We start from the raw sequence: 23,342 nt of genomic DNA, 5'->3' as shown, positions 1-23,342 counted from the left end.
CTAGACATTTGTGTTTATGATAGGCAATGCAGTTTTTGATTTTATGCAGCCTAACATTTGTTTCATCTATATCTTATTTTACGTTTATCTTATACTTTATCTTGCCTTTTTGAGTTTAGTATTTTGTGATGTCATGCTAAATAAACTATACTTTGCTAATTTTTATTTGAAAAAATATTCAAAAACTACCTGAATTATAAGCTAGATCTAAAGGAGGAAAACTACGCTAACTTTTCTTTAAAAAAAATATTTAAAAACTACCTTAAACATAAGCTATATCCAAAAGAGGAAAACTATGCTAACTTTTCTTTAAAAAAATATTTAAAAACTACCTTAAACATAAGCTAGATCTAAAAGAGGAAAACTACGCTAACTTTTCTTTGAAAAAATACTCAAAAACTACCTTAAACATAAGCTAGATCTAAAAGAGGAAAACTACGCTAACAATTCTTTGAAAAAATATTCGAAAACTACCTTTAAACATGATTTAAATTTAATAGATGAAAACTACGCTAACATTTCTTTGAAAAAACATTCAAAAACTACCTTTAAACATGATTTAAATTTAAAAAAGGAAAACTACGCTAACATTTCTTTGAAAAAATATTCAAAAAGTACCTTAATCGAAAGAGATAGCACACGAAATTAAAAAGTTGCATTTAGTCATCCGTTTCTTCTTCATCAAAGTAGCGAGGCGTTTATGCACTTTTTATTCTCTAAGTTATCTCTACTTACGCAAATGGCTTTTGTTTATTTCAATGTAAAACTTTTCAAAAGAGTATTTTGTTAAAGATTATGCTGCAGGGGCTGTGTAAGAAAACTCTGGTGACCTTTCTTTAAGAAAAAGCAACTAAAGTAGATGTGCGCCTAAGAAAATCCAAATTGCGATTCACTAAATTAAAAGACATATACAACAAACTTTAAAAGTGAAACTATTTTTACAAGCGTATTTGGTAAAGATGAAATGTTCTTATGACATTTTAACGTTACGAAAGGGATTTTCTTCTGTTCAAATATTTATTACAATTTAAAGTGTTAAATAATGTTACAGAAACGACCTAAAACGCCTGTTGTATTAATTTAAACGAACAAAATAGATAAAAAAAAAGAAAAACTATCATTAAAAAAAAAAAAGTAAAAAAAGAAAAGAAATAGAAGTTGAGGAAAAATAAAAATAAGAACTTCTAACAAAGAGCTCTTCTTTTTATTTTTCAGATTTTAGATGCTTAATTCCTTGAATGAAAAGTTGAACTGATGACTCACTACTAAGGTTGTTCCTAGCCTTCCGTTCTCAAACTAGGCCATTCTGAGAGGCTGTTTGATTAAGTACCGTTGATAGTAGTATCGCACGTAAGAGACTTCTAAAACTCTGATTATTAATTCCTGGAATGAAGAGATGACTTCATACTCACTAACGAGGTTGTTCTTAGCCATCCGTTCTTAAACTAAGCAAAACAGTGAAGTTGTTTGATTAAGTATCACAGTTTGCTGATTTGCACATGCACCATTGCCGAAACTGTGATGCTTGGTTCCTTGATTGGATTGAAGAAGCTCATCACCATGCATTTTACAAGCTGTCCGTTGTTATGTTTTGCAATTCAGTGGTTCTGTTTTGCAATTCATTTTCTGTTTGTTTAAGTATCATCGATGGTGGTGTCGTGCATGCAAACTTTCCGAAACTCTGATGCTTGTTTTTCTTGAATGGAGAGATGAGCTTATACTTTAGGTGACTTTTAAAACTGCAGTAATTAGTGCCTCGAATGGAAAAACGAACTCATTCATTACAGACCAAGGTTGTTCCTGGCCATCCGTTAACATATTAGGCAACAGTACAGCGAAGCTGTTTGTTTTACAAGCTTTTGTCGTTTCGAGAAATCACTACATTAAGCATTCGATGGTGATACACGACTGATGGCCAGGTTCTGATTTTCGAATGAAAAGAAGAGTCGCATCCGACCACCGGTCGGCTTTCGACGCAAAACAGCTGTACACACTCGTCCAACGATCCAGTGACTAACTGTTGCAACGAGAAAGTTAGCTTTATTTGTCGTGCAGATTGTCCGCTTTGACGTAAAATGCTAGAAATTTGCTGAACGCTCGGTTTGCGCCGCCCAAGAGTCATTCTGTTTCTGCGTTGCCAGCGTCTGTCGGCTAAATACAACTGTAGACTCCGCGCAAGCTTTTTCACCGCAAAAGTTGTACAGAGCCACACCGAAGGCTAAAATCGACTTTAAGGTCGAAGGTTAAAATCGACCCTAGAGGTTTGAAAACGACGTCACGAAATTTTCAAGACATCATCGAAGAAAATTACGGCGGCCAGATGCAACTCTTAGTACTAACTCTACTAATCTTAGTACGTTAAGCATTCCAGTCGAGAGATCAGACGTTTTTTCGTCACCTAAGAGACCGGCCGATGCGTTTGCGACGCTGCGGAAAGAAAGAAGATGGCAAACCACAGGGTTGTTACCGTAACAAACCTCCGTGAGTACCTCCATCTCGAGTGGCTTTTGAAGAAACGTTCGTTTTAAACTCAAAGGGATGGTTGTTAAAGCTCACTAACGCCTGGTTAACGATTTTCTAACGGCAGACACCGTGTTTACAATGGATACAGACCGATTAACTGAGCCCAAAGCGCAAGATCTATCAGAAAACTCCTCTAGGTCGATGCAACGAGACGACTAGACACGTGCGTCTAAAGGCATTTTACAATTGAAGGACGCCCCTCGTGGGCCCTTTAACCTTAACACTAAACTCCTGCTTGATATCCTCGTCCCCAGGTTTCCAAACCGTAACCCCAACCCCCTCTAATCCTAACCCCCTTACCCTCTAACTCTCCCCCCTCAAAAAAACAAAAAACATAAAAAAGCAAACAAAACGAAAAAAAAACTTGCTTCCCTCCTCACTTTTAGCTCTAGGATGCAACACCTTTTTGCCGCCCTCCGCTAGAAGGGAGTAGGGAGTAACGAAAGCTTGACATCAAAGTAGCGTTTCGTATGAGATTTGTTTGCCAAAATTTGAGCGTTTTTAAAAAAGCCAAGACTTCGTCAGAGGGGTTTCTTCTTTTCTCCTAAAGCTATCGATCGATTAAAAAGCTCAAAGCAAAGAAATTCAAAACAAAATACAAAAACGGGAAGTTTTAGTTTCTGCACCACAAGCCAAGCACTAGTTCAAACTGGAGATAATAAAAGGAAATCGAATGATCTCACTTCTCAAACCACTGAGCTGCCATTGGTCGGCAGTCTCTTGTTTGGAGACCATTGAGCTGCCATTGGTTGGCTGTTTAATCGTTGCGATTGGTCGGCAGTTTTATCGTTGGAGACCATTGAGAGATATAAAAGGAATTTTTTTTTTGAGCACAACATTAAACGTTAAATCGTTAGATGTTGTTATAAAGGCACCATTAGAATGCGATGTCCTCAAATATTTTCCTCGATATTTTAATAAGTAAACAAAAACAAAACTAAGTCTTGCAACTGGCGAAAACTTTCAATAAGCAAACAAAGCAACAACTTTCCTTTCGAGTTTTTTACATTTTAAACAAAAGACAAACAAAGAAAAAAAAAAAACAAACAAAAACAAAAACAAAAACAAAAAAACAAAACAAAAACAAAACAGAAAAGGGAGAATGAGTGAGTCGACTGATTTCGCTCAACTGTCTTAAACGAGAAGTCATAAACGTTTGCTTGTGCCAGCAAGTTGCAAATTAAGTTGTAAATGAACTGCACCGCAAAAACTTAACCACAGTTTATTAAGCATATTAAGCCTTTGCTGACATGTTAAGACATTTTAAGCCTTTGCTATTATCATGAGGCTTTTGCTCCACGAGCCAAAAAAGTACGCTAGAGTTGACAAACTGCATCGCGGTCGAAAAGTGTAATTACGCCAACACTTTTATCCGTTTTAAGCATTTCGTTTTCGCACGAACAACAATTAAAGCAGCTCGTTGAGCTTAACGACGTTCGTATTTTTTTTCGAAGCCAAAACTTCGGCTATAAGTAGAATGAAGAGGCACTTCGAAAAACAACAAAGCTGTTCGCAGTCGATAGCAACGAGCGACAACATCTCTGCGAGTCTGGCATCAAGGTAAACAGTTTTTTTACATTTTCATTTGTTAGTGCCACTTTTGCGTACATTATGTATTCAAAAATTTGTTGCTGACGCTAGATTTTTCGTTTTCAATGAACAACAGTTGCAACCTCTAGCCGTTTGCTAAAACAGCTTGCTAGGACAACCAAATCAATCATATGTTGTGAAAATTTCTTTTTGTTCAACTGACTAAGGAAGATCGAGCGAACGCTTTTTTTTTTATAACTTGTTTGTATCATATTGCTATTAAGAAAACAGCGTTGTGTATACTAAACGTGACATAATTGGCAATTATCCGTAACTAAAAATAAGATAGAAATTACAAACTTGATACCATATTTTAATTACTCTAACAAAACTAGACGTCATCGCGTGAGAAAATAAATGTTCATAACACATAACCTATTTTTTTGTTTTTTTTTTCTTCTCTTTTTTCCTTTTAATCTCTTTTCTTTCGTCCAAAAAGCGTTTTGATTTTTGCCTCGCCACAAGCGATGAAATCGATAAAAAAACCTGCTCGGACATTCTCAATTCTCAACAACAAAAGCAATCAAAGTTCTAGCTCTCGAGCACGTGCGCCGACAGGTTGATGAAACCGTTCAAATATGCTCGATCGCTAGAATTTAAAGAAAGAAACAAGCCAGAAACAAACCAAAATAAAAAAAAACAAAAACAAAAATGGACATCTTTAGAACGCTTAAATTTTATAAAATATTTTCCTCTGCGTTTTTAACCAGCTAAACTGTCGTAAAGTTTTTTCGGTGCAGTTCATTTAAAAAACTTAGTTTTCAACTTTTAAACGTTTTAGACTTCTCGTTTAAGGCAGTCGAAAGAAATGAGTCGACTCACTCTCTCTCTCCCTATTCGGTTTTGTTTTTGTTTATTTGTTTTTGTTTTTTCTTCGTTTGCCTTCGTTTGCCTTTGTTTGCTTTTGGAAAAGTTGTCGCCATGCGAGACTTAGTTTTTTTTTTTTTTTGCTCAAATTGAGCACAAGTGAGTTTCTAGTCTTGAAAGTGTGCAAAGTGTGGGCCAATCTGGTGGCTGGAGTGATGACACGTGAATGCTGGAAATTCCAGACTTTGAGCGGATTCAGCGTACATAGAAAGAAAATGTAGCATTCACGTGGGTCTCTCCTAAGCGTGCCATTGGTCGGTCTGCTGTCCTTAAGTACCCCCCTCCCCCCCCTCAACGTCACGTTTGCTCAACTTTCTCGGTCTTTGGCGCCCAGAGAAAGCTTGAGGAAGGATAAAAAATGGCGAGGTTTCGGTACTGCGTTTTCTGTTTTTCTTATTTGTTTTTGTTTGTTTGCTTGTTTGTTTGTTTGTTTGTTTGTTAATTTTTTTAATTTTTTTTTTTTTTTGTTTGTTTCGTTCGTTTGTTTGTTTGTTTGTTTCGTTTGCTTCGTTTGTTTTGTGATGTTTTGTTTTCCCTTCTTGATGGCACAAAACAGAAGCAAACAAGACTTTCGGTTATATTCGGTTATATTCGGTTCAATAAAAGTTTGTTGGTTTCTGCACAACAACAACAACAACCACAACAACAAAAGTCCCTCTGTCCCTCAAAAGCAGTTTCTCCTCTGTCCTAAAGAAGAGCCTCTTTGTAATCGATCTTGTCTGAATGCAGCTCTCCTTTTGCCTACAGGTTTTTATTCCAACCCTTTTGTTGTTGTTAGTGCCATGTTGTTGTTATTGTTATACTCTGTAAAAGCAGTTGTTGCTGTTGTACTTGTTTGTTGTTTCTAAAGACACTGTTGTTGCTGCTGTTAGCGCTGTTAGTAATCACCCACTTGGCTTGTATTTTTGTTTCTTGTTTTTGTTTTTTGTTTTATTTATAAACACTCTCTGAGTAAGTGATGCTGTTGCTGTTGTTGTTGTTACAGTTGCAATGAGTGTTTGTTAATGTTCCCCCACTTGGCTTGTACTTTTGTTTTCTGTTTTGTTTTGTTTTTTTTTTGTTTTTGTTTTTTTTTTCTCAACACTCTCTGAGTAAGTGATGCTGTTGCTGTAGTCGTTGTTATAGTTGCAATGAGTGTTTGTTAATGTTCACCAACTTGGCTTGTTTATAATCTATTTTATTTTATCAACACTCTCTGAGTCAGTGATGGTGTTGCTGTTGCTGTTGTCGTTATTATGCTTGCAATGGGAGTTGTTACTGTTCACCCACTTTGCTTGTTTTGTTTTTATTTCTTTATTTTATCAACACCCTTTGAGCCAGTGATGCTGTTGCTGTTGTTGTTGTTATAGTTGCAATGAGTGTTGTTAATGTTCACCCACTTTGCTTGTGTTTTTGTTTTTGTTTATCAACACCCTTTGTGTCAGTGATGCTGTTGCTGTTGTTCTTATTACAGTTGCAATGAGTGTTTGTTAATGTTCACCAACTTGGCTTGTTTATAATCTATTTTGTTTTATCAACACTCTCTGAGTCAGTGATGCTGATGCTGTTGTTGTTATTGTGCTTGCAATAAGTGTTGTTAATGTTCACCCACTTTGCTTGTTTTGTTTGTGCTTTTGTTTTTGTTTATCAACACCCTTTGAGTCACTGATGCTGTTGCTGTTGGTGTTATTATAGTTGCAATGAGTGTTAATGTTCACCCACTTTGCTTGCTTTATTTGTTTGTTGCTTTTTTTTTTATCAACACCCTGCGAGTTAGTGATGCTGTTGCTGCTTTTGTCATTTTACTTGTATTTATAGTTGTTACTGTTCAGCCACTTTGCTTGTTTTTTAATCTGTTTTATTTTATCACCACTCTCTGAGTCAGTGATGATGTTGCTGATGCTGTTGTTGTTATTTTACTTGCAATGATAGCTGTTACTGTTCAGCCACTTTGCTTGTTTTGTTTGTTTGTTTGTTTGTTTTTTTTATCAATATCCTCTGAGTAAGTGATGCTGTTGCTGTTGTTGTTGTTATAGTTGCAATGAGTGTTTGTTAATGTTCCCCCCCTTGGCTTGTACTTCTGTTTTCTGTTTTGTTTTGTTTTTGTTTTTTTTGTTGTTTTTTTTCTCAACACTCTCTGAGTAAGTGATGCTGTTGCTGTAGTCGTTGTTATAGTTGCAATGAGTGTTTGTTAATGTTCACAAACTTGGCATGTTTATAATCTATTTTATTTTATCAACACTCTCTGAGTCAGTGATGCTGATGCTGTTGTTGTTATTATGCTTGCAATAAGTGTTGTTAATGTTCACCCACTCTGCTTGTTTTGTTTGTGCCTTTGTTTTTGTTTATCAACACCCTTTGAGTCACTGATGCTGTTGCTGTTGGTGTTATTATAGTTGCAATGAGTGTTAATGTTCACCCACTTTGCTTGCTTTATTTGTTTGTTGCTTTTTTTTTTATCAACACCCTGCGAGTTAGTGATGCTGTTGCTGCTTTTGTCATTTTACTTGTATTTATAGTTGTTACTGTTTAGCCACTTTGCTTGTTTTTTAATCTGTTTTATTTTATCACCACTCTCTGAGTCAGTGATGATGTTGCTGATGCTGTTGTTGTTATTTTACTTGCAATGATAGCTGTTACTGTTCAGCCACTTTGCTTGTTTTTTTTTTGTTTTTGTTTTGTTTGTTTGTTTGTTTTTTTATATATCCTCTGAGTTAGTGATGCTGTTGTTGTTATTATGCTTTCAATGAGAGCTGTTACTGTTCACCCACTTTGTTTGTTTATAATCTGTTTTATTTTATCAACACTCTCTGAGTCAGTGATGCTGATGCTGATGCTGTTGTTGTTATTATGCTTGCAGTGAGAGTTGTTACTGTTCACCCACTTTGCTTGCTTATTGTCTATTTTATTTTGTCAACACTCTCTGAGTCAGTGATGCTGATGCTGATGCTGTTGTTGTTATTATGCTTGCAATGAGAGTTGTTACTGTTCACCCAATTTGCTTGTTTTGTTTTTTTATTTGTTTTTTTGTTTGTTTTTGTTTTGCTTGTTTTTTTTTATCAATACCCTCTGAGTCAGTGATGCTGTTGCTGTTGTTGTTGTTGTTGTTATAGTTGCAATGAGTGTTTGTTAATGTTCCCCCACTTGGCTTGTACTTTTGTTTTCTTTTTTGTTATGTCAACACTCTCTGAGTCAGTGATGCTGATGCTGTTGTTATTATGCTTGCAATGAGAGTTGTTACTGTTGTAGTTATGTCTGTCATTTGTCCTTGTTAGCAAGTTCTATTTGCCCTCTCTTGCCTTTTTTCAACACAGTTTCTTTCTTTGAGTCATATGGTTGCGAGATCCTCTCAAACTCCATCTCTTTATTTATTTGTTTCTTTTTTTTTTTTTTTTTTCTCATTCTCCTTCTCATAATAGCAATCACTGCTGCCACCATGCATGTAATGCTAGTTGCTCTCATTCTTTTTCATTTGCTAGTGGAAACTTTGTTTCTTCTTGTTGCTCTCTTTTCTTTCTTTTTTCTCTTTTGCAGAGGATTCGAAAAAACACAGCTCTTCCCTGCAGTTGTAAACATTCCAGGATTCCAGGATGCAGGCAGAAGAAAAACACTCTCACTAACTGTCTTCTTTTTTTTAGCATAAACCGTTGCAAACAAACACCTGAACATGTCTTCTTCACAAGAAAACAACACTGTTGTTGCCCCTTCTCCGAACTCTAAAGCGAAAAAAAAGAAAAGAAGGCAGTCACAAGAACAGAGAGACTTAAAGCTCAAAAACAAAGTCAGGGCCGCATTAGTTGCAGCGTGTGGCTCCGTAAACAGGGTTGTACCTTTCTATGGTACCAAGAAGAGGTACGCTGTTAGCTGTCCGATGCCTTTGTGCAAACATTCCTCCACAAGCATTAAAAGACACTTGACTAAAAAAGATCATTCTTGGACTTTGGATGAAGCTTCCATCTTTTACTCTGCAATGGTCAGGAAGTTTCAGCATGCTCGTCTCGAACGCAAGTCCGGCTGTCCAAAACCTTACCCCTGTTTGCAATGTTGGAAGTATTACGACCGACTGGACATACACTTGAAAGAGACTCATTTCTACGATTCCAAGACGATCAAACAAAAGATTGCAGAGGCAAAGCGATACGACAACGACAAGCTCTATGTCCCTCAATTTATTCGACCTGCCTTCTTTGGTATTAAGCCAGTAGCTGAACAAGCGTCTGCATCAGGCTCTGCATCCTCTGCTCCTGGGCCTTCCTCCTCTTTTTCTTCTCCGGTTCTTTCCTCTGATCCTCTTTTAAGCTTGCCCTCATCAGTTGCTGGTTCGTCCGAGGCTCCTTCTGCAAACCACTGCACCTCTGTAGAAAACAAAGAGCTGAACACCGAATCCGTCCTAGACTCTGATTTTAATTCCTTAAAGCACTTGGTTTCCAACTCCTCCGTCTTGACAGAAGATAAGAGACTCTTGTTTCAGCTGGACAAAGATGCTTTTCACTTTTATTACCAGTCAGCAGATGAGCTCTTCAGAGATTTTGAAAAGTGGCTTGTGGTAGCCAACAACAACACTTTGTCACAAGCAAAGATCTACAAAAATGCAGTTGTTGAAATATTGACATGTTGTGACAGCACGCTGACGCTGCACCCGAACGCTCTCACCAATTCCAACGTTTTGGAGGATAGATACTTTTCCATGCACTTTAAAAACATTCAGCTCAATTCCAAGCTGAGTGAACTTGACCAAACAAAAGCCATGTCTTGTCACACGTTGTACAACCGCCTCGTCTACCTTTGTCTCCTGTTTCGTTTCAGTGAAGCCAGGAATGTCTATTTCGGACTTTCTCATGAGGCCATCCGACGTTTGCGCTGCAAGGTGGAGGAGTTACAAAAAGTGCTGAGGCCCTTTCGTTCTTTGAGGAGGAGCCTTGTGAAAAGCAAAAAATGCATCAACATCATCAATGTCAGTTTGCTGAACGAATATGGCAAGTCTGCATACGTAAGACAGTTAGTGGAATCGATTAGAAAGCCGTCTCTTACACCGACTAGAGACAATGCTGTGTCTCTACGAAACCATCTTCTGCTCTCTGTCACTGTAATTAACAGTTTAAGAAAATCTAACATTGCTCTTTTAAACATTAGAGACTACATGGCTGCTGAGAAGAGTGAGTGTGGATATTGCATTGTGCAAGAGCGCTACAAAACAGCATACAAGTACGGAGCCAAAAACATTCTAGTGCCGAACGACTTGAAAGTGTTGATCGATATTTATTTGCTGAGATACAGAGACCTTCTTGTCAACGACTCTCACTACATGGCTGCAGACACCAAGACTGTTTTGGAGTTGAGCGACTGCTACAGGCCCCTTTTTCCATCGATGAGACCCAACAAAGACGAATGTGTGACACTCGGTGCAACTAGAGTGCCTGTTTACCAGATGGGTTCCTCTGCTATCTCCTCTTGCCTGACGTCCTGCTTCAGAAAAAGCCAAGTAAACATTCCCATGAAGCGTCTTACTCCCACTTGCATTCGCGGTTCGATAGCCACTTACTTTGCCAACAACAGCAAAGAAGATCGCGAGCGGTTTGCTACACTCTACATGAAGCACAGCAGGAACACAATGGATAGCTTTTATGTGTCCCAGTGGAACGCTGCAGAGGAGTTGCGCTTTGCCCTGGGCATCGGACAGTCCTTCGGAGTCATAGAGTCTTTGACTGTTGAAAAGTCTGAGAGACCACCAAAGAAGGAGAAGGATGTGATGGACTGGCTCCAAACTAATGCAGAGGAGTACGGTTTTCATGAGGTTGAGGACATCTTTGAGGAAGATTTAGACTCCGGTTCTGACTCTGAAGAATGTGCTGCTACTTTCAGCTGTACCACAGTGGTTCCGTTTTCTCCAGCTGTAGAAAACAATGTTCCTTTAGAGGATAGCAACGACCATGCCGTAGATTTCTTGTGTGAACCTACCTCAACTCCTGTTTCGTCTGTTCCATCTGAACAAACAATCGCTGGTCCAGTTCTTGAACTATCCCCTGCTCTTGCACAACTAGTTCCTAACGAACAAGCTGTTTGTATGGATGTAGATCAGACTCTAGCTGTTCCTGTTGGCACAGCTTGTTCTCCTCTTGCATTAACATTATTTCCTGATGAACCGGATTTTATTGAACACCATGCAAAACTTTCTCCAGTTTACTTTAATGAGCAAGTGGTTGCCAAACCTGTTTCTGCTTCTCCTTCTCAGCAAGTCGCTTTCTGTCCTTCAAAAGAGGTCTTTTCTGTTCCTCTGACTCCTAGCCTTGTTGCTTTTCAGCAAACATTGGCCAAACCCAGTTTGTTTCTTTCATCTGATCCAGTTTCAGCTGTTCCTGTCCAACAGGCTGGTACTGTTCTTGCAAAGCAGCTCTCACCTTATGCTGTTCAATCTGTTGGTAGCCTATTTAGCCAAAGTCTTGCCTCTACATCCAGAGGTAAATTCTTTTTGATTTTTGATTTTTGATTTTTATGCAAATCTCAACACGCTTTCAAAAAATGAAAATGCCCAAATCAACTCCTTGCTCTATTGTTATTGTTAGAGCTGTAAAAAAAACAAAACAAAACAAAAAAACAACACAGAAGTGTGTATGTATTTGTTGCAGGACTAATTCTGTGATTGCTTAAATGTTTATACAAGTGAATGATACTAAAACTGATTATGTTTTAGAAGTAAAAGATCCAAGAAGAAAAAAAATCAAGTTGGAAATGCCATCTTTCACTCAAGAACTCATCGGTAATGTAAAACCTAATTTATACAAAGATATATAAACACAAACCTCTTCTTGCACAATTTCAGATGGTTAACTGTTAACAAAAACTAGCCATCATTGCTAAGTGCACTTTTAGAAAGTTGTGTCTACCCGATTTCTAATGATGAAGTTAGAAACATCACCGTTAGAAATCATGCACAGCTTGTTATCATCTCTAACACTTAGAAACTGTTGATGGTTTTTATGAATTAGAAAAATGAACATGGTTTTATTTTATTTCAGGATCAACTCAGCCAAGAACAAAGGAAAACAAAGCAGAAGTTAGCCAATGCCATTTAGGTAATCTTTCAAAAACCAGTTATTGCTATCAGTGCAAACAATAAGGTCAACAAAAAAAAATAAATAAAAAAACAGAATAAATCTTGTCTTACTTCAGAACCAAATGAATATTTGATTTAATCACTTTGTGTTATGACTTGAGTTTGTAAAATTTTAGATGAAATAGTTGAAGAGCTGAATGCTTGCCCTGGCCACAACGAATGGTTCAACACCAGAAGTTTTCCACGATGTGCAGCTTTGGTGTTGGCATACATCTTGCAAGACGTGTTTACAGATGTAAGCTCAAGTTGCTCGTACAAAGATTACCTTGGCATCTTGGCAAATCATAGCAGTGACAAGCTCATTCATGTCTTGCAAAAGTACTCCTACCAAAGCCATATTAAAGACAAAATTAAAAACATGAAGCTAAAAATTCAAAAAGAGGGTAGTTTAGAAAAGTTTGTTCAATATGGCAATATCGTGAAACCATTTATGTAGTTTAGATAAGTTTGTTCAGTTTGGCAATAAAGATGGGCCTTTTGTGTAGTTTGTTTTATCTATGCTTTTGCAAATATTTTTATCTGTTTCGCTAAAGACATAATAAACAAGAAGTTCTGTTAAACTGTTCTCACATTTCTTATTTAAAGATAGTTCAAACTTTTTTTTATCTTTAAAAAAAAAAAAAAGAAGTCGTTTTGTTATTCTGTGAAAACTTTTAATAGAGTTGCATTTAGAATTACTTCTGATGTTTTTAAGAGTTTGTTAAAAAGCAAAATAATATTTCCTGTGATGTTAAACTGCATAAGTGAAATTTAAAAAAGGAAAACTGCTCCAACCATTTTTCGGAAAAAGAAATCAAAAAGTTCCTTATTTTAAAAGATCTAGACATCCATTTCTTCTTCAGCAAAATAGCGAGGCTTTTTTATGAACTCTTACTCTCTATTTTTTCATATCTTTACACAAAGGATTTTATTTAGTTCAATGTAAACATACATAGAAGTATATTATGTTTTTTTTTTTTTTTTTGTTTTTATGCAGTCTAACTTTTGTTTCACTTCTATTTTATTTTACGTTTATCTTGTATTTTATCATGCCTTATTGGTTTTTGCGTTTTGTGATGTCAAGCTGCGTAAGCTAAACTTAAAAGGGGAAAACTACGCTAACTTTTCTTTGAAAAAATATTCAAGAAGTACCTTAAACGAAAGAGAAAGCACACGAATCTTGCCATCCAATTCTTCTTCTGCAAAGTAGCGAGGCTTTTTATGTACTTTTGCTCTCTAATTTATCTCTATTTACGCAAAGGGTTTTATTTCAATGTAAACACGTATAAAAGAATACTTTGTTAAAAATAATGTTAAAGGAGTTGCGTAAAAAAAAACGTCTGAATAAAGTTTCTTTACAAAAAAAACAACTAAGAAACAAGCGCGCCTAAGAAAAACCAGATCGCGATTCACTAAGTCAAAAAACGAAAGAAACAAAGTTTAAAAGGTCTTTCTAGACAACAAATTCTATTTTTGGCAATGCAGTTTTTGTATTTATGCAACCTAACTTTTGTTTGACTTCTATTTTATTTTACGTTTACCTTGTATTTTATCTTGCCTTTTTGTGTTTTGTGATGTCAAGCTACATAATCTAAACTTAAAAGAAGGAAACTAGGCTAACTTTTCTAGTAGAATATTATGTTGTTGGTTTTGTATGCAGCCTAACTTTAGTTTCATCTATATTTTATTTTGCGTTTATCTTATATTTTATCTTGTCTTTTTGAGTTTTGTATTTTGTGATGTCAAGCTACATAATTTAAACTTAAAAGAAGAAAACTAGGCTAACTTTTCTTTGAAAAATTGTTCAAAAACTACCTTACACCGATAGAGATAGCTCACGAATTTAAAAAGTTGCATCTATTCATCTTCTTCTTCAGCAAAGTAAAGCTTTTTATGCACTTTTACTCTCTAACTTACCTATATTTGCGTAAAGGATTTTATTTAATTCAATTTAAACATAACTAGTAGAATATTATGTTGTTGGTTTTGTATGCAGCCTAACTTTAGTTTCATCTATATTTTATTTTGCGTTTATCTTATATTTTATCTTGTCTTTTTGAGTTTTATATTTTGTGATGTCAAGCTACATAAGCTAAACTTTAAAGAGGAAATTTACGCTAACCTGTCTTTGAAAAACTATTCAAAAACTACCTTTAACAAAGTAGCGAGGCTTTTTATGCGCTTTTACTCTCTAACATACCTATTTTTGCGCAAAGGATTTTATTTAATTCAATTTAAACATGCCTAGTAGATTATTATGTTGTTGGTTTTTTATGCTGCCTAACTTTAGCTACATCTATTTTTCATTTTACGTTTGTCTTATATTTTATTTTATCTTTTTGTGTTCTGTGATGTCAAGCTACATAAGCTAATGTTAAAAGAGGAAAGCTGCGCTAACCTTTCTTTGAAAAACTATTCGAAATCTATTTTTGAGATAATCTAGATTTAAAAGAGGAACACTACGCTAATTTTGCTTTGAAAAAACTCTCGAAAACTAACTTATTCGATAGAGATAGCACACAAATTTAAAAAATTGTATCTACTCATCCACTTCTTCTACAGCAAAGTACTGAGGCTTTTTATGCACTTTTATTCTCTAACATACCTATATTTGCGCAAAGGATTTTATTTAACTCAATGTAAACATACATAGAAGAGTATTGTTACCCGTTTGTTTTATGCAGCCTAACTTTAGTTTCATCTATACATTATATTGCGTTTACCTTATATTTTATCTTGCCTTTGTTAGTTTTGTGTTTTGTTATGTCAAGCTTCATAATCTAATCTTAAAAGGGGAAAACTGCGCTAACTTTTCTTTGAAAAAGTACTCAAAAAGGACCTAAATCGATATAGATAGCTCACAATTTTAAAAAGTTGCATATAGTCATCTTCTTCTTCAGCAAAGTATCGAGGCTTTTTATGGATTTTTACTCTAACTTTCCTATATTTGCGCAAAGGACATTATTTAATTCAACTTAAACATGCCTAGTAGATTATTATGTTGTTGGTTTTTTATGCAGTCTAAACTTTGTTACATCTATATTTTACGATTAACTTATATTTTATCTTGCCTTTTTGAGCTTTGTGTTCTGTGATGTCAAGCTACATAGTCTAAACATAAAAGAGGAAAACTACGCTAAACTTGCTTTGAAAAACTATTCAAAAACTACCTTTAACAAAGTAGCGAGGCTTTTCATGCACTTTTACTCTCTAACATACCTACATTTGCGCAAAGGATTTTATTTAATTCAATTTAAACATGCCTAGTAGATTATTATGTTGTTGGTTTTTTATGCAGCCTAACTTTAGTTTCATCTATATTATGTTTTAGGTTTATCATATATTTTATCTTTTCTTTTTGAGTTTTGAGTTTTGTGATGCCAAGCAACTTAAGCTAAACTTAAAAGTGGAATGCTACGCTAACCTTTCTTTGAAAATCTATTCATAAACTACCCTAGACAAAAGCTAGATTTAAAAGAGGAAAACTACACTATTTTTACTTTGAAAAAACTTTCGAAAACTACCTTAATCGATAGAGATAGCACACGATTTTAAAAAATTGCATATAGTCATCCACTACTTCTGCAGCAAAGTAGCGAGGCTCTTTATGCACTTTTTCTCACTAGTTTGCTTATATTTACGCAAAGGAATTCATTTAATTCAATCCAAACATATATAGAAGATTATTATGTTACGATTTTTTTTTTCTTTTATGCAGCCTAACATTTATTTCACCTACATTTTATTTTACGATTAACTTTTATATTACCTTTCCTTTTAGTGTTTTGTGTTTTGTGATGTCAAGCTACATAAGCCAAACTTTAAAGAGGAAAACTACGCTAAGCTTTCTTTGAAAAACTATTCAAAAACTACCTTAAACAAAGTAGCGAGGCTTTTCATGCACTTTTACTCTCTAACATACCTACATTTGCGCAAAGGATTTTATTTAATTCAATTTAAACATGCCTAGTAGATTATTATGTTGTTGGTTTTTTATGCAGCCTAACTTTAGTTTCATCTATATTATGTTTTAGGTTTATCATATATTTTATCTTTTCTTTTTGAGTTTTGAGTTTTGTGATGCCAAGCAACTTAAGCTAAACTTAAAAGTGGAATGCTACGCTAACCTTTCTTTGAAAATCTATTCATAAACTACCCTAGACAAAAGCTAGATTTAAAAGAGGAAAACTACACTATTTTTACTTTGAAAAAACTTTCGAAAACTACCTTAATCGATAGAGATAGCACACGATTTTAAAAAATTGCATATAGTCATCCACTACTTCTGCAGCAAAGTAGCGAGGCTCTTTATGCACTTTTTCTCACTAGTTTGCTTATATTTACGCAAAGGAATTCATTTAATTCAATCCAAACATATATAGAAGATTATTATGTTACGATTTTTTTTTTCTTTTATGCAGCCTAACATTTATTTCACCTACATTTTATTTTACGATTAACTTTTATATTACCTTTCCTTTTAGTGTTTTGTGTTTTGTGATGTCAAGCTACATAAGCCAAACTTTAAAGAGGAAAACTACGCTAAGCTTTCTTTGAAAAACTATTCAAAAACTACCTTAAACAAAGTAGCGAGGCTTTTTATGCACTTTTACTCTCTAACATACCTACATTTGTGCATAGGGTTTTATTAGATTCTAGTAGGTTATTACGTTGTTGTTTTTTTATGCAGTCTAACTTTAGCTTCATCTATATTTTATTTTACGTTTATCTTATATTTTATTTTGTCTTTTTGAATTTTGTGTTTTGTGATGTCAAGCTACATAAGCTAAACTTAAAAGAGGAAAGCTACGCTAACCTTTCTTTGAAAAGCTGTTCAAAAACTACCTTAGACATAATCTAGATTTAAAAGAGAAAGACTACGCTATTTTTGCTTTGAAAAATCTTTCGAAAACTACCTTAATCGATAGAGATAGCACAGGATTTTAAAAAGTTGTATCTAGTCATCCACTTCTTTCACAGCAAAGTAGCGAGGCTTTCTATGCGCTTTTACTCTCTAACATACCTATTTTTGCGCAAAGGATTTTATTTAATTCAATTTAAACATGCCTAGTAGATTATTATGTTGTTGGTTTTTTATGCTGCCTAACTTTAGCTACATCTATTTTTCATTTTACGTTTGTCTTATATTTTATTTTATCTTTTTGTGTTCTGTGATGTCAAGCTACATAAGCTAATGTTAAAAGAGGAAAGCTGCGCTAACCTTTCTTTGAAAAACTATTCGAAATCTATTTTTGAGATAATCTAGATTTAAAAGAGGAACACTACGCTAATTTTGCTTTGAAAAAACTCTCGAAAACTACCTTATTCAATAGAGATAGCACACAAATTTAAAAAATTGTATCTACTCATCCACTTCTTCTTTTTATGGATTTTTACTCTCTTATTTACCCAAATTTGCGCAAAGGACTTTACTTAATTCAACTTAAACATGTCTAGTAGATTATTAAGTTGTTTGTTTTTTATGCAGCCTAACTTTAGTTTCATTTATATTTTATTTTACGTTTATCTGATACTTTATCTTGTCTTTTTGTGTGTTGTTTTGTCAAGCTACATAAGCTAAACTTAAAAGTGGAAAAGTACGCTAACCTTTCTTTGAAAATCTATTCAAAAACTGCCTTAGACATAAGCTAGATTTAAAAGAGGAAGACTACGCTATTTATGCTTTTAAAAAACTTTCGAAAAATACCTTAATCCATTGAGGTAGTGCACGAATTTACAGTCATCCACTTCTTCTATAGCAAAGTAGCGAGGCTTTTTATGCACTTTTGCGTTCTAATTTATCTCTGTTTACGCATATGGTTTTTGTTTATTTCTATGTAATGATATACAAAAGAGTATTTTGTTAAAGATTATGCTGCAGGAGCTGCGTAAAAAAACTCTGGCGACCTTTCCTTAAGAAAAAAGCAACTGAAAGACATGTGCGCCTTAGAAAATTCAAATCGCGATTCACCAAATTAAAAGACGAAAAGAACGAACTTTAAAAGCTCTCACTAGACATTTGTGTTTATGATAGGCAATGCAGTTTTTGATTTTATGCAGCCTAACATTTGTTTCATCTATATCTTATTTTACGTTTATCTTATACTTTATCTTGCCTTTTTGAGTTTAGTATTTTGTGATGTCATGCTAAATAAACTATACTTTGCTAATTTTTATTTGAAAAAATATTCAAAAACTACCTGAATTATAAGCTAGATCTAAAGGAGGAAAACTACGCTAACTTTTCTTTAAAAAAAATATTTAAAAACTACCTTAAACATAAGCTATATCCAAAAGAGGAAAACTATGCTAACTTTTCTTTAAAAAAATATTTAAAAACTACCTTAAACATAAGCTAGATCTAAAAGAGGAAAACTACGCTAACTTTTCTTTGAAAAAATACTCAAAAACTACCTTAAACATAAGCTAGATCTAAAAGAGGAAAACTACGCTAACAATTCTTTGAAAAAATATTCGAAAACTACCTTTAAACATGATTTAAATTTAATAGATGAAAACTACGCTAACATTTCTTTGAAAAAACATTCAAAAACTACCTTTAAACATGATTTAAATTTAAAAAAGGAAAACTACGCTAACATTTCTTTGAAAAAATATTCAAAAAGTACCTTAATCGAAAGAGATAGCACACGAAATTAAAAAGTTGCATTTAGTCATCCGTTTCTTCTTCATCAAAGTAGCGAGGCGTTTATGCACTTTTTATTCTCTAAGTTATCTCTACTTACGCAAATGGCTTTTGTTTATTTCAATGTAAAACTTTTCAAAAGAGTATTTTGTTAAAGATTATGCTGCAGGGGCTGTGTAAGAAAACTCTGGTGACCTTTCTTTAAGAAAAAGCAACTAAAGTAGATGTGCGCCTAAGAAAATCCAAATTGCGATTCACTAAATTAAAAGACATATACAACAAACTTTAAAAGTGAAACTATTTTTACAAGCGTATTTGGTAAAGATGAAATGTTCTTATGACATTTTAACGTTACGAAAGGGATTTTCTTCTGTTCAAATATTTATTACAATTTAAAGTGTTAAATAATGTTACAGAAACGACCTAAAACGCCTGTTGTATTAATTTAAACGAACAAAATAGATAAAAAAAAAGAAAAACTATCATTAAAAAAAAAAAAGTAAAAAAAGAAAAGAAATAGAAGTTGAGGAAAAATAAAAATAAGAACTTCTAACAAAGAGCTCTTCTTTTTATTTTTCAGATTTTAGATGCTTAATTCCTTGAATGAAAAGTTGAACTGATGACTCACTACTAAGGTTGTTCCTAGCCTTCCGTTCTCAAACTAGGCCATTCTGAGAGGCTGTTTGATTAAGTACCGTTGATAGTAGTATCGCACGTAAGAGACTTCTAAAACTCTGATTATTAATTCCTGGAATGAAGAGATGACTTCATACTCACTAACGAGGTTGTTCTTAGCCATCCGTTCTTAAACTAAGCAAAACAGTGAAGTTGTTTGATTAAGTATCACAGTTTGCTGATTTGCACATGCACCATTGCCGAAACTGTGATGCTTGGTTCCTTGATTGGATTGAAGAAGCTCATCACCATGCATTTTACAAGCTGTCCGTTGTTATGTTTTGCAATTCAGTGGTTCTGTTTTGCAATTCATTTTCTGTTTGTTTAAGTATCATCGATGGTGGTGTCGTGCATGCAAACTTTCCGAAACTCTGATGCTTGTTTTTCTTGAATGGAGAGATGAGCTTATACTTTAGGTGACTTTTAAAACTGCAGTAATTAGTGCCTCGAATGGAAAAACGAACTCATTCATTACAGACCAAGGTTGTTCCTGGCCATCCGTTAACATATTAGGCAACAGTACAGCGAAGCTGTTTGTTTTACAAGCTTTTGTCGTTTCGAGAAATCACTACATTAAGCATTCGATGGTGATACACGACTGATGGCCAGGTTCTGATTTTCGAATGAAAAGAAGAGTCGCATCCGACCACCGGTCGGCTTTCGACGCAAAACAGCTGTACACACTCGTCCAACGATCCAGTGACTAACTGTTGCAACGAGAAAGTTAGCTTTATTTGTCGTGCAGATTGTCCGCTTTGACGTAAAATGCTAGAAATTTGCTGAACGCTCGGTTTGCGCCGCCCAAGAGTCATTCTGTTTCTGCGTTGCCAGCGTCTGTCGGCTAAATACAACTGTAGACTCCGCGCAAGCTTTTTCACCGCAAAAGTTGTACAGAGCCACACCGAAGGCTAAAATCGACTTTAAGGTCGAAGGTTAAAATCGACCCTAGAGGTTTGAAAACGACGTCACGAAATTTTCAAGACATCATCGAAGAAAATTACGGCGGCCAGATGCAACTCTTAGTACTAACTTTACTAATCTTAGTACGTTAAGCATTCCAGTCGAGAGATCAGACGTTTTTTCGTCACCTAAGAGACCGGCCGATGCGTTTGCGACGCTGCGGAAAGAAAGAAGATGGCAAACCACAGGGTTGTTACCGTAACAAACCTCCGTGAGTACCTCCATCTCGAGTGGCTTTTGAAGAAACGTTCGTTTTAAACTCAAAGGGATGGTTGTTAAAGCTCACAAACGCCTGGTTAACGATTTTCTAACGGCAGACACCGTGTTTACAATGGATACAGACCGATTAACTGAGCCCAAAGCGCAAGATCTATCAGAAAACTCCTCTAGGTCGATGCAACGAGACGACTAGACACGTGCGTCTAAAGGCATTTTACAATTGAAGGACGCCCCTCGTGGGCCCTTTAACCTTAACACTAAACTCCTGCTTGATATCCTCGTCCCCAGGTTTCCAAACCGTAACCCCAACCCCCTCTAATCCTAACCCCCTTACCCTCTAACTCTCCCCCCTCAAAAAAACAAAAAACATAAAAAAGCAAACAAAACGAAAAAAAAACTTGCTTCCCTCCTCACTTTTAGCTCTAGGATGCAACACCTTTTTGCCGCCCTCCGCTAGAAGGGAGTAGGGAGTAACGAAAGCTTGACATCAAAGTAGCGTTTCGTATGAGATTTGTTTGCCAAAATTTGAGCGTTTTTAAAAAAGCCAAGACTTCGTCAGAGGGGTTTCTTCTTTTCTCCTAAAGCTATCGATCGATTAAAAAGCTCAAAGCAAAGAAATTCAAAACAAAATACAAAAACGGGAAGTTTTAGTTTCTGCACCACAAGCCAAGCACTAGTTCAAACTGGAGATAATAAAAGGAAATCGAATGATCTCACTTCTCAAACCACTGAGCTGCCATTGGTCGGCAGTCTCTTGTTTGGAGACCATTGAGCTGCCATTGGTTGGCTGTTTAATCGTTGCGATTGGTCGGCAGTTTTATCGTTGGAGACCATTGAGAGATATAAAAGGAATTTTTTTTTTGAGCACAACATTAAACGTTAAATCGTTAGATGTTGTTATAAAGGCACCATTAGAATGCGATGTCCTCAAATATTTTCCTCGATATTTTAATAAGTAAACAAAAACAAAACTAAGTCTTGCAACTGGCGAAAACTTTCAATAAGCAAACAAAGCAACAACTTTCCTTTCGAGTTTTTTACATTTTAAACAAAAGACAAACAAAGAAAAAAAAAAAACAAACAAAAACAAAAACAAAAACAAAAAAACAAAACAAAAACAAAACAGAAAAGGGAGAATGAGTGAGTCGACTGATTTCGCTCAACTGTCTTAAACGAGAAGTCATAAACGTTTGCTTGTGCCAGCAAGTTGCAAATTAAGTTGTAAATGAACTGCACCGCAAAAACTTAACCACAGTTTATTAAGCATATTAAGCCTTTGCTGACATGTTAAGACATTTTAAGCCTTTGCTATTATCATGAGGCTTTTGCTCCACGAGCCAAAAAAGTACGCTAGAGTTGACAAACTGCATCGCGGTCGAAAAGTGTAATTACGCCAACACTTTTATCCGTTTTAAGCATTTCGTTTTCGCACGAACAACAATTAAAGCAGCTCGTTGAGCTTAACGACGTTCGTATTTTTTTTCGAAGCCAAAACTTCGGCTATAAGTAGAATGAAGAGGCACTTCGAAAAACAACAAAGCTGTTCGCAGTCGATAGCAACGAGCGACAACATCTCTGCGAGTCTGGCATCAAGGTAAACAGTTTTTTTACATTTTCATTTGTTAGTGCCACTTTTGCGTACATTATGTATTCAAAAATTTGTTGCTGACGCTAGATTTTTCGTTTTCAATGAACAACAGTTGCAACCTCTAGCCGTTTGCTAAAACAGCTTGCTAGGACAACCAAATCAATCATATGTTGTGAAAATTTCTTTTTGTTCAACTGACTAAGGAAGATCGAGCGAACGCTTTTTTTTTTATAACTTGTTTGTATCATATTGCTATTAAGAAAACAGCGTTGTGTATACTAAACGTGACATAATTGGCAATTATCCGTAACTAAAAATAAGATAGAAATTACAAACTTGATACCATATTTTAATTACTCTAACAAAACTAGACGTCATCGCGTGAGAAAATAAATGTTCATAACACATAACCTATTTTTTTGTTTTTTTTTTCTTCTCTTTTTTCCTTTTAATCTCTTTTCTTTCGTCCAAAAAGCGTTTTGATTTTTGCCTCGCCACAAGCGATGAAATCGATAAAAAAACCTGCTCGGACATTCTCAATTCTCAACAACAAAAGCAATCAAAGTTCTAGCTCTCGAGCACGTGCGCCGACAGGTTGATGAAACCGTTCAAATATGCTCGATCGCTAGAATTTAAAGAAAGAAACAAGCCAGAAACAAACCAAAATAAAAAAAAACAAAAACAAAAATGGACATCTTTAGAACGCTTAAATTTTATAAAATATTTTCCTCTGCGTTTTTAACCAGCTAAACTGTCGTAAAGTTTTTTCGGTGCAGTTCATTTAAAAAACTTAGTTTTCAACTTTTAAACGTTTTAGACTTCTCGTTTAAGGCAGTCGAAAGAAATGAGTCGACTCACTCTCTCTCTCCCTATTCGGTTTTGTTTTTGTTTATTTGTTTTTGTTTTTTCTTCGTTTGCCTTCGTTTGCCTTTGTTTGCTTTTGGAAAAGTTGTCGCCATGCGAGACTTAGTTTTTTTTTTTTTTTGCTCAAATTGAGCACAAGTGAGTTTCTAGTCTTGAAAGTGTGCAAAGTGTGGGCCAATCTGGTGGCTGGAGTGATGACACGTGAATGCTGGAAATTCCAGACTTTGAGCGGATTCAGCGTACATAGAAAGAAAATGTAGCATTCACGTGGGTCTCTCCTAAGCGTGCCATTGGTCGGTCTGCTGTCCTTAAGTACCCCCCTCCCCCCCCTCAACGTC

At 35.2% G+C, this 23,342-nt stretch overlaps 1 protein-coding gene across 1 annotated transcript; it reads left to right on the top strand.

Moving 5' to 3' along the window:
• Positions 1–7,966: 7,966 nt before the first annotated feature.
• Positions 7,967–12,555, top strand: LOC149892739 (uncharacterized). Its single transcript, XM_090080163.1, has 4 exons — positions 7,967–11,417; positions 11,651–11,716; positions 11,976–12,032; positions 12,190–12,555. Exons 1-4 carry the CDS (start codon positions 8,627–8,629, stop codon positions 12,507–12,509), a joined length of 3,234 nt encoding a protein of 1,077 aa, XP_089936289.1. The 5' UTR covers positions 7,967–8,626; the 3' UTR covers positions 12,510–12,555.
• The last annotated feature ends 10,787 nt before the right edge of the window (positions 12,556–23,342 follow it).

Source organism: Hydra viridissima, unplaced genomic scaffold (assembly GCF_058129835.1).
Source record: "Hydra viridissima isolate aposymbiotic clone 2 unplaced genomic scaffold, HvirCarnegie_v1 scaffold_2, whole genome shotgun sequence".
Taxonomy (NCBI): Eukaryota; Metazoa; Cnidaria; class Hydrozoa; order Anthoathecata; family Hydridae; genus Hydra; species Hydra viridissima.
Note: the sequence above shows the minus strand (reverse complement) of the source record. Positions and strands in the feature narration are given on the sequence as shown.

Coding starts and splice junctions, on each gene's coding strand:
- LOC149892739 (XM_090080163.1), top strand. CDS start 8,627: ATGTCTTCTTCACAAGAAAACAACACTGTTGTTGCCCCTTCTCCGAAC. Junction 11,717..11,975: donor TTTCACTCAAGAACTCATCG/GTAATGTAAAAC, acceptor ATTTTATTTCAG/GATCAACTCAGCCAAGAACA. Junction 12,033..12,189: donor AGTTAGCCAATGCCATTTAG/GTAATCTTTCAA, acceptor GTAAAATTTTAG/ATGAAATAGTTGAAGAGCTG.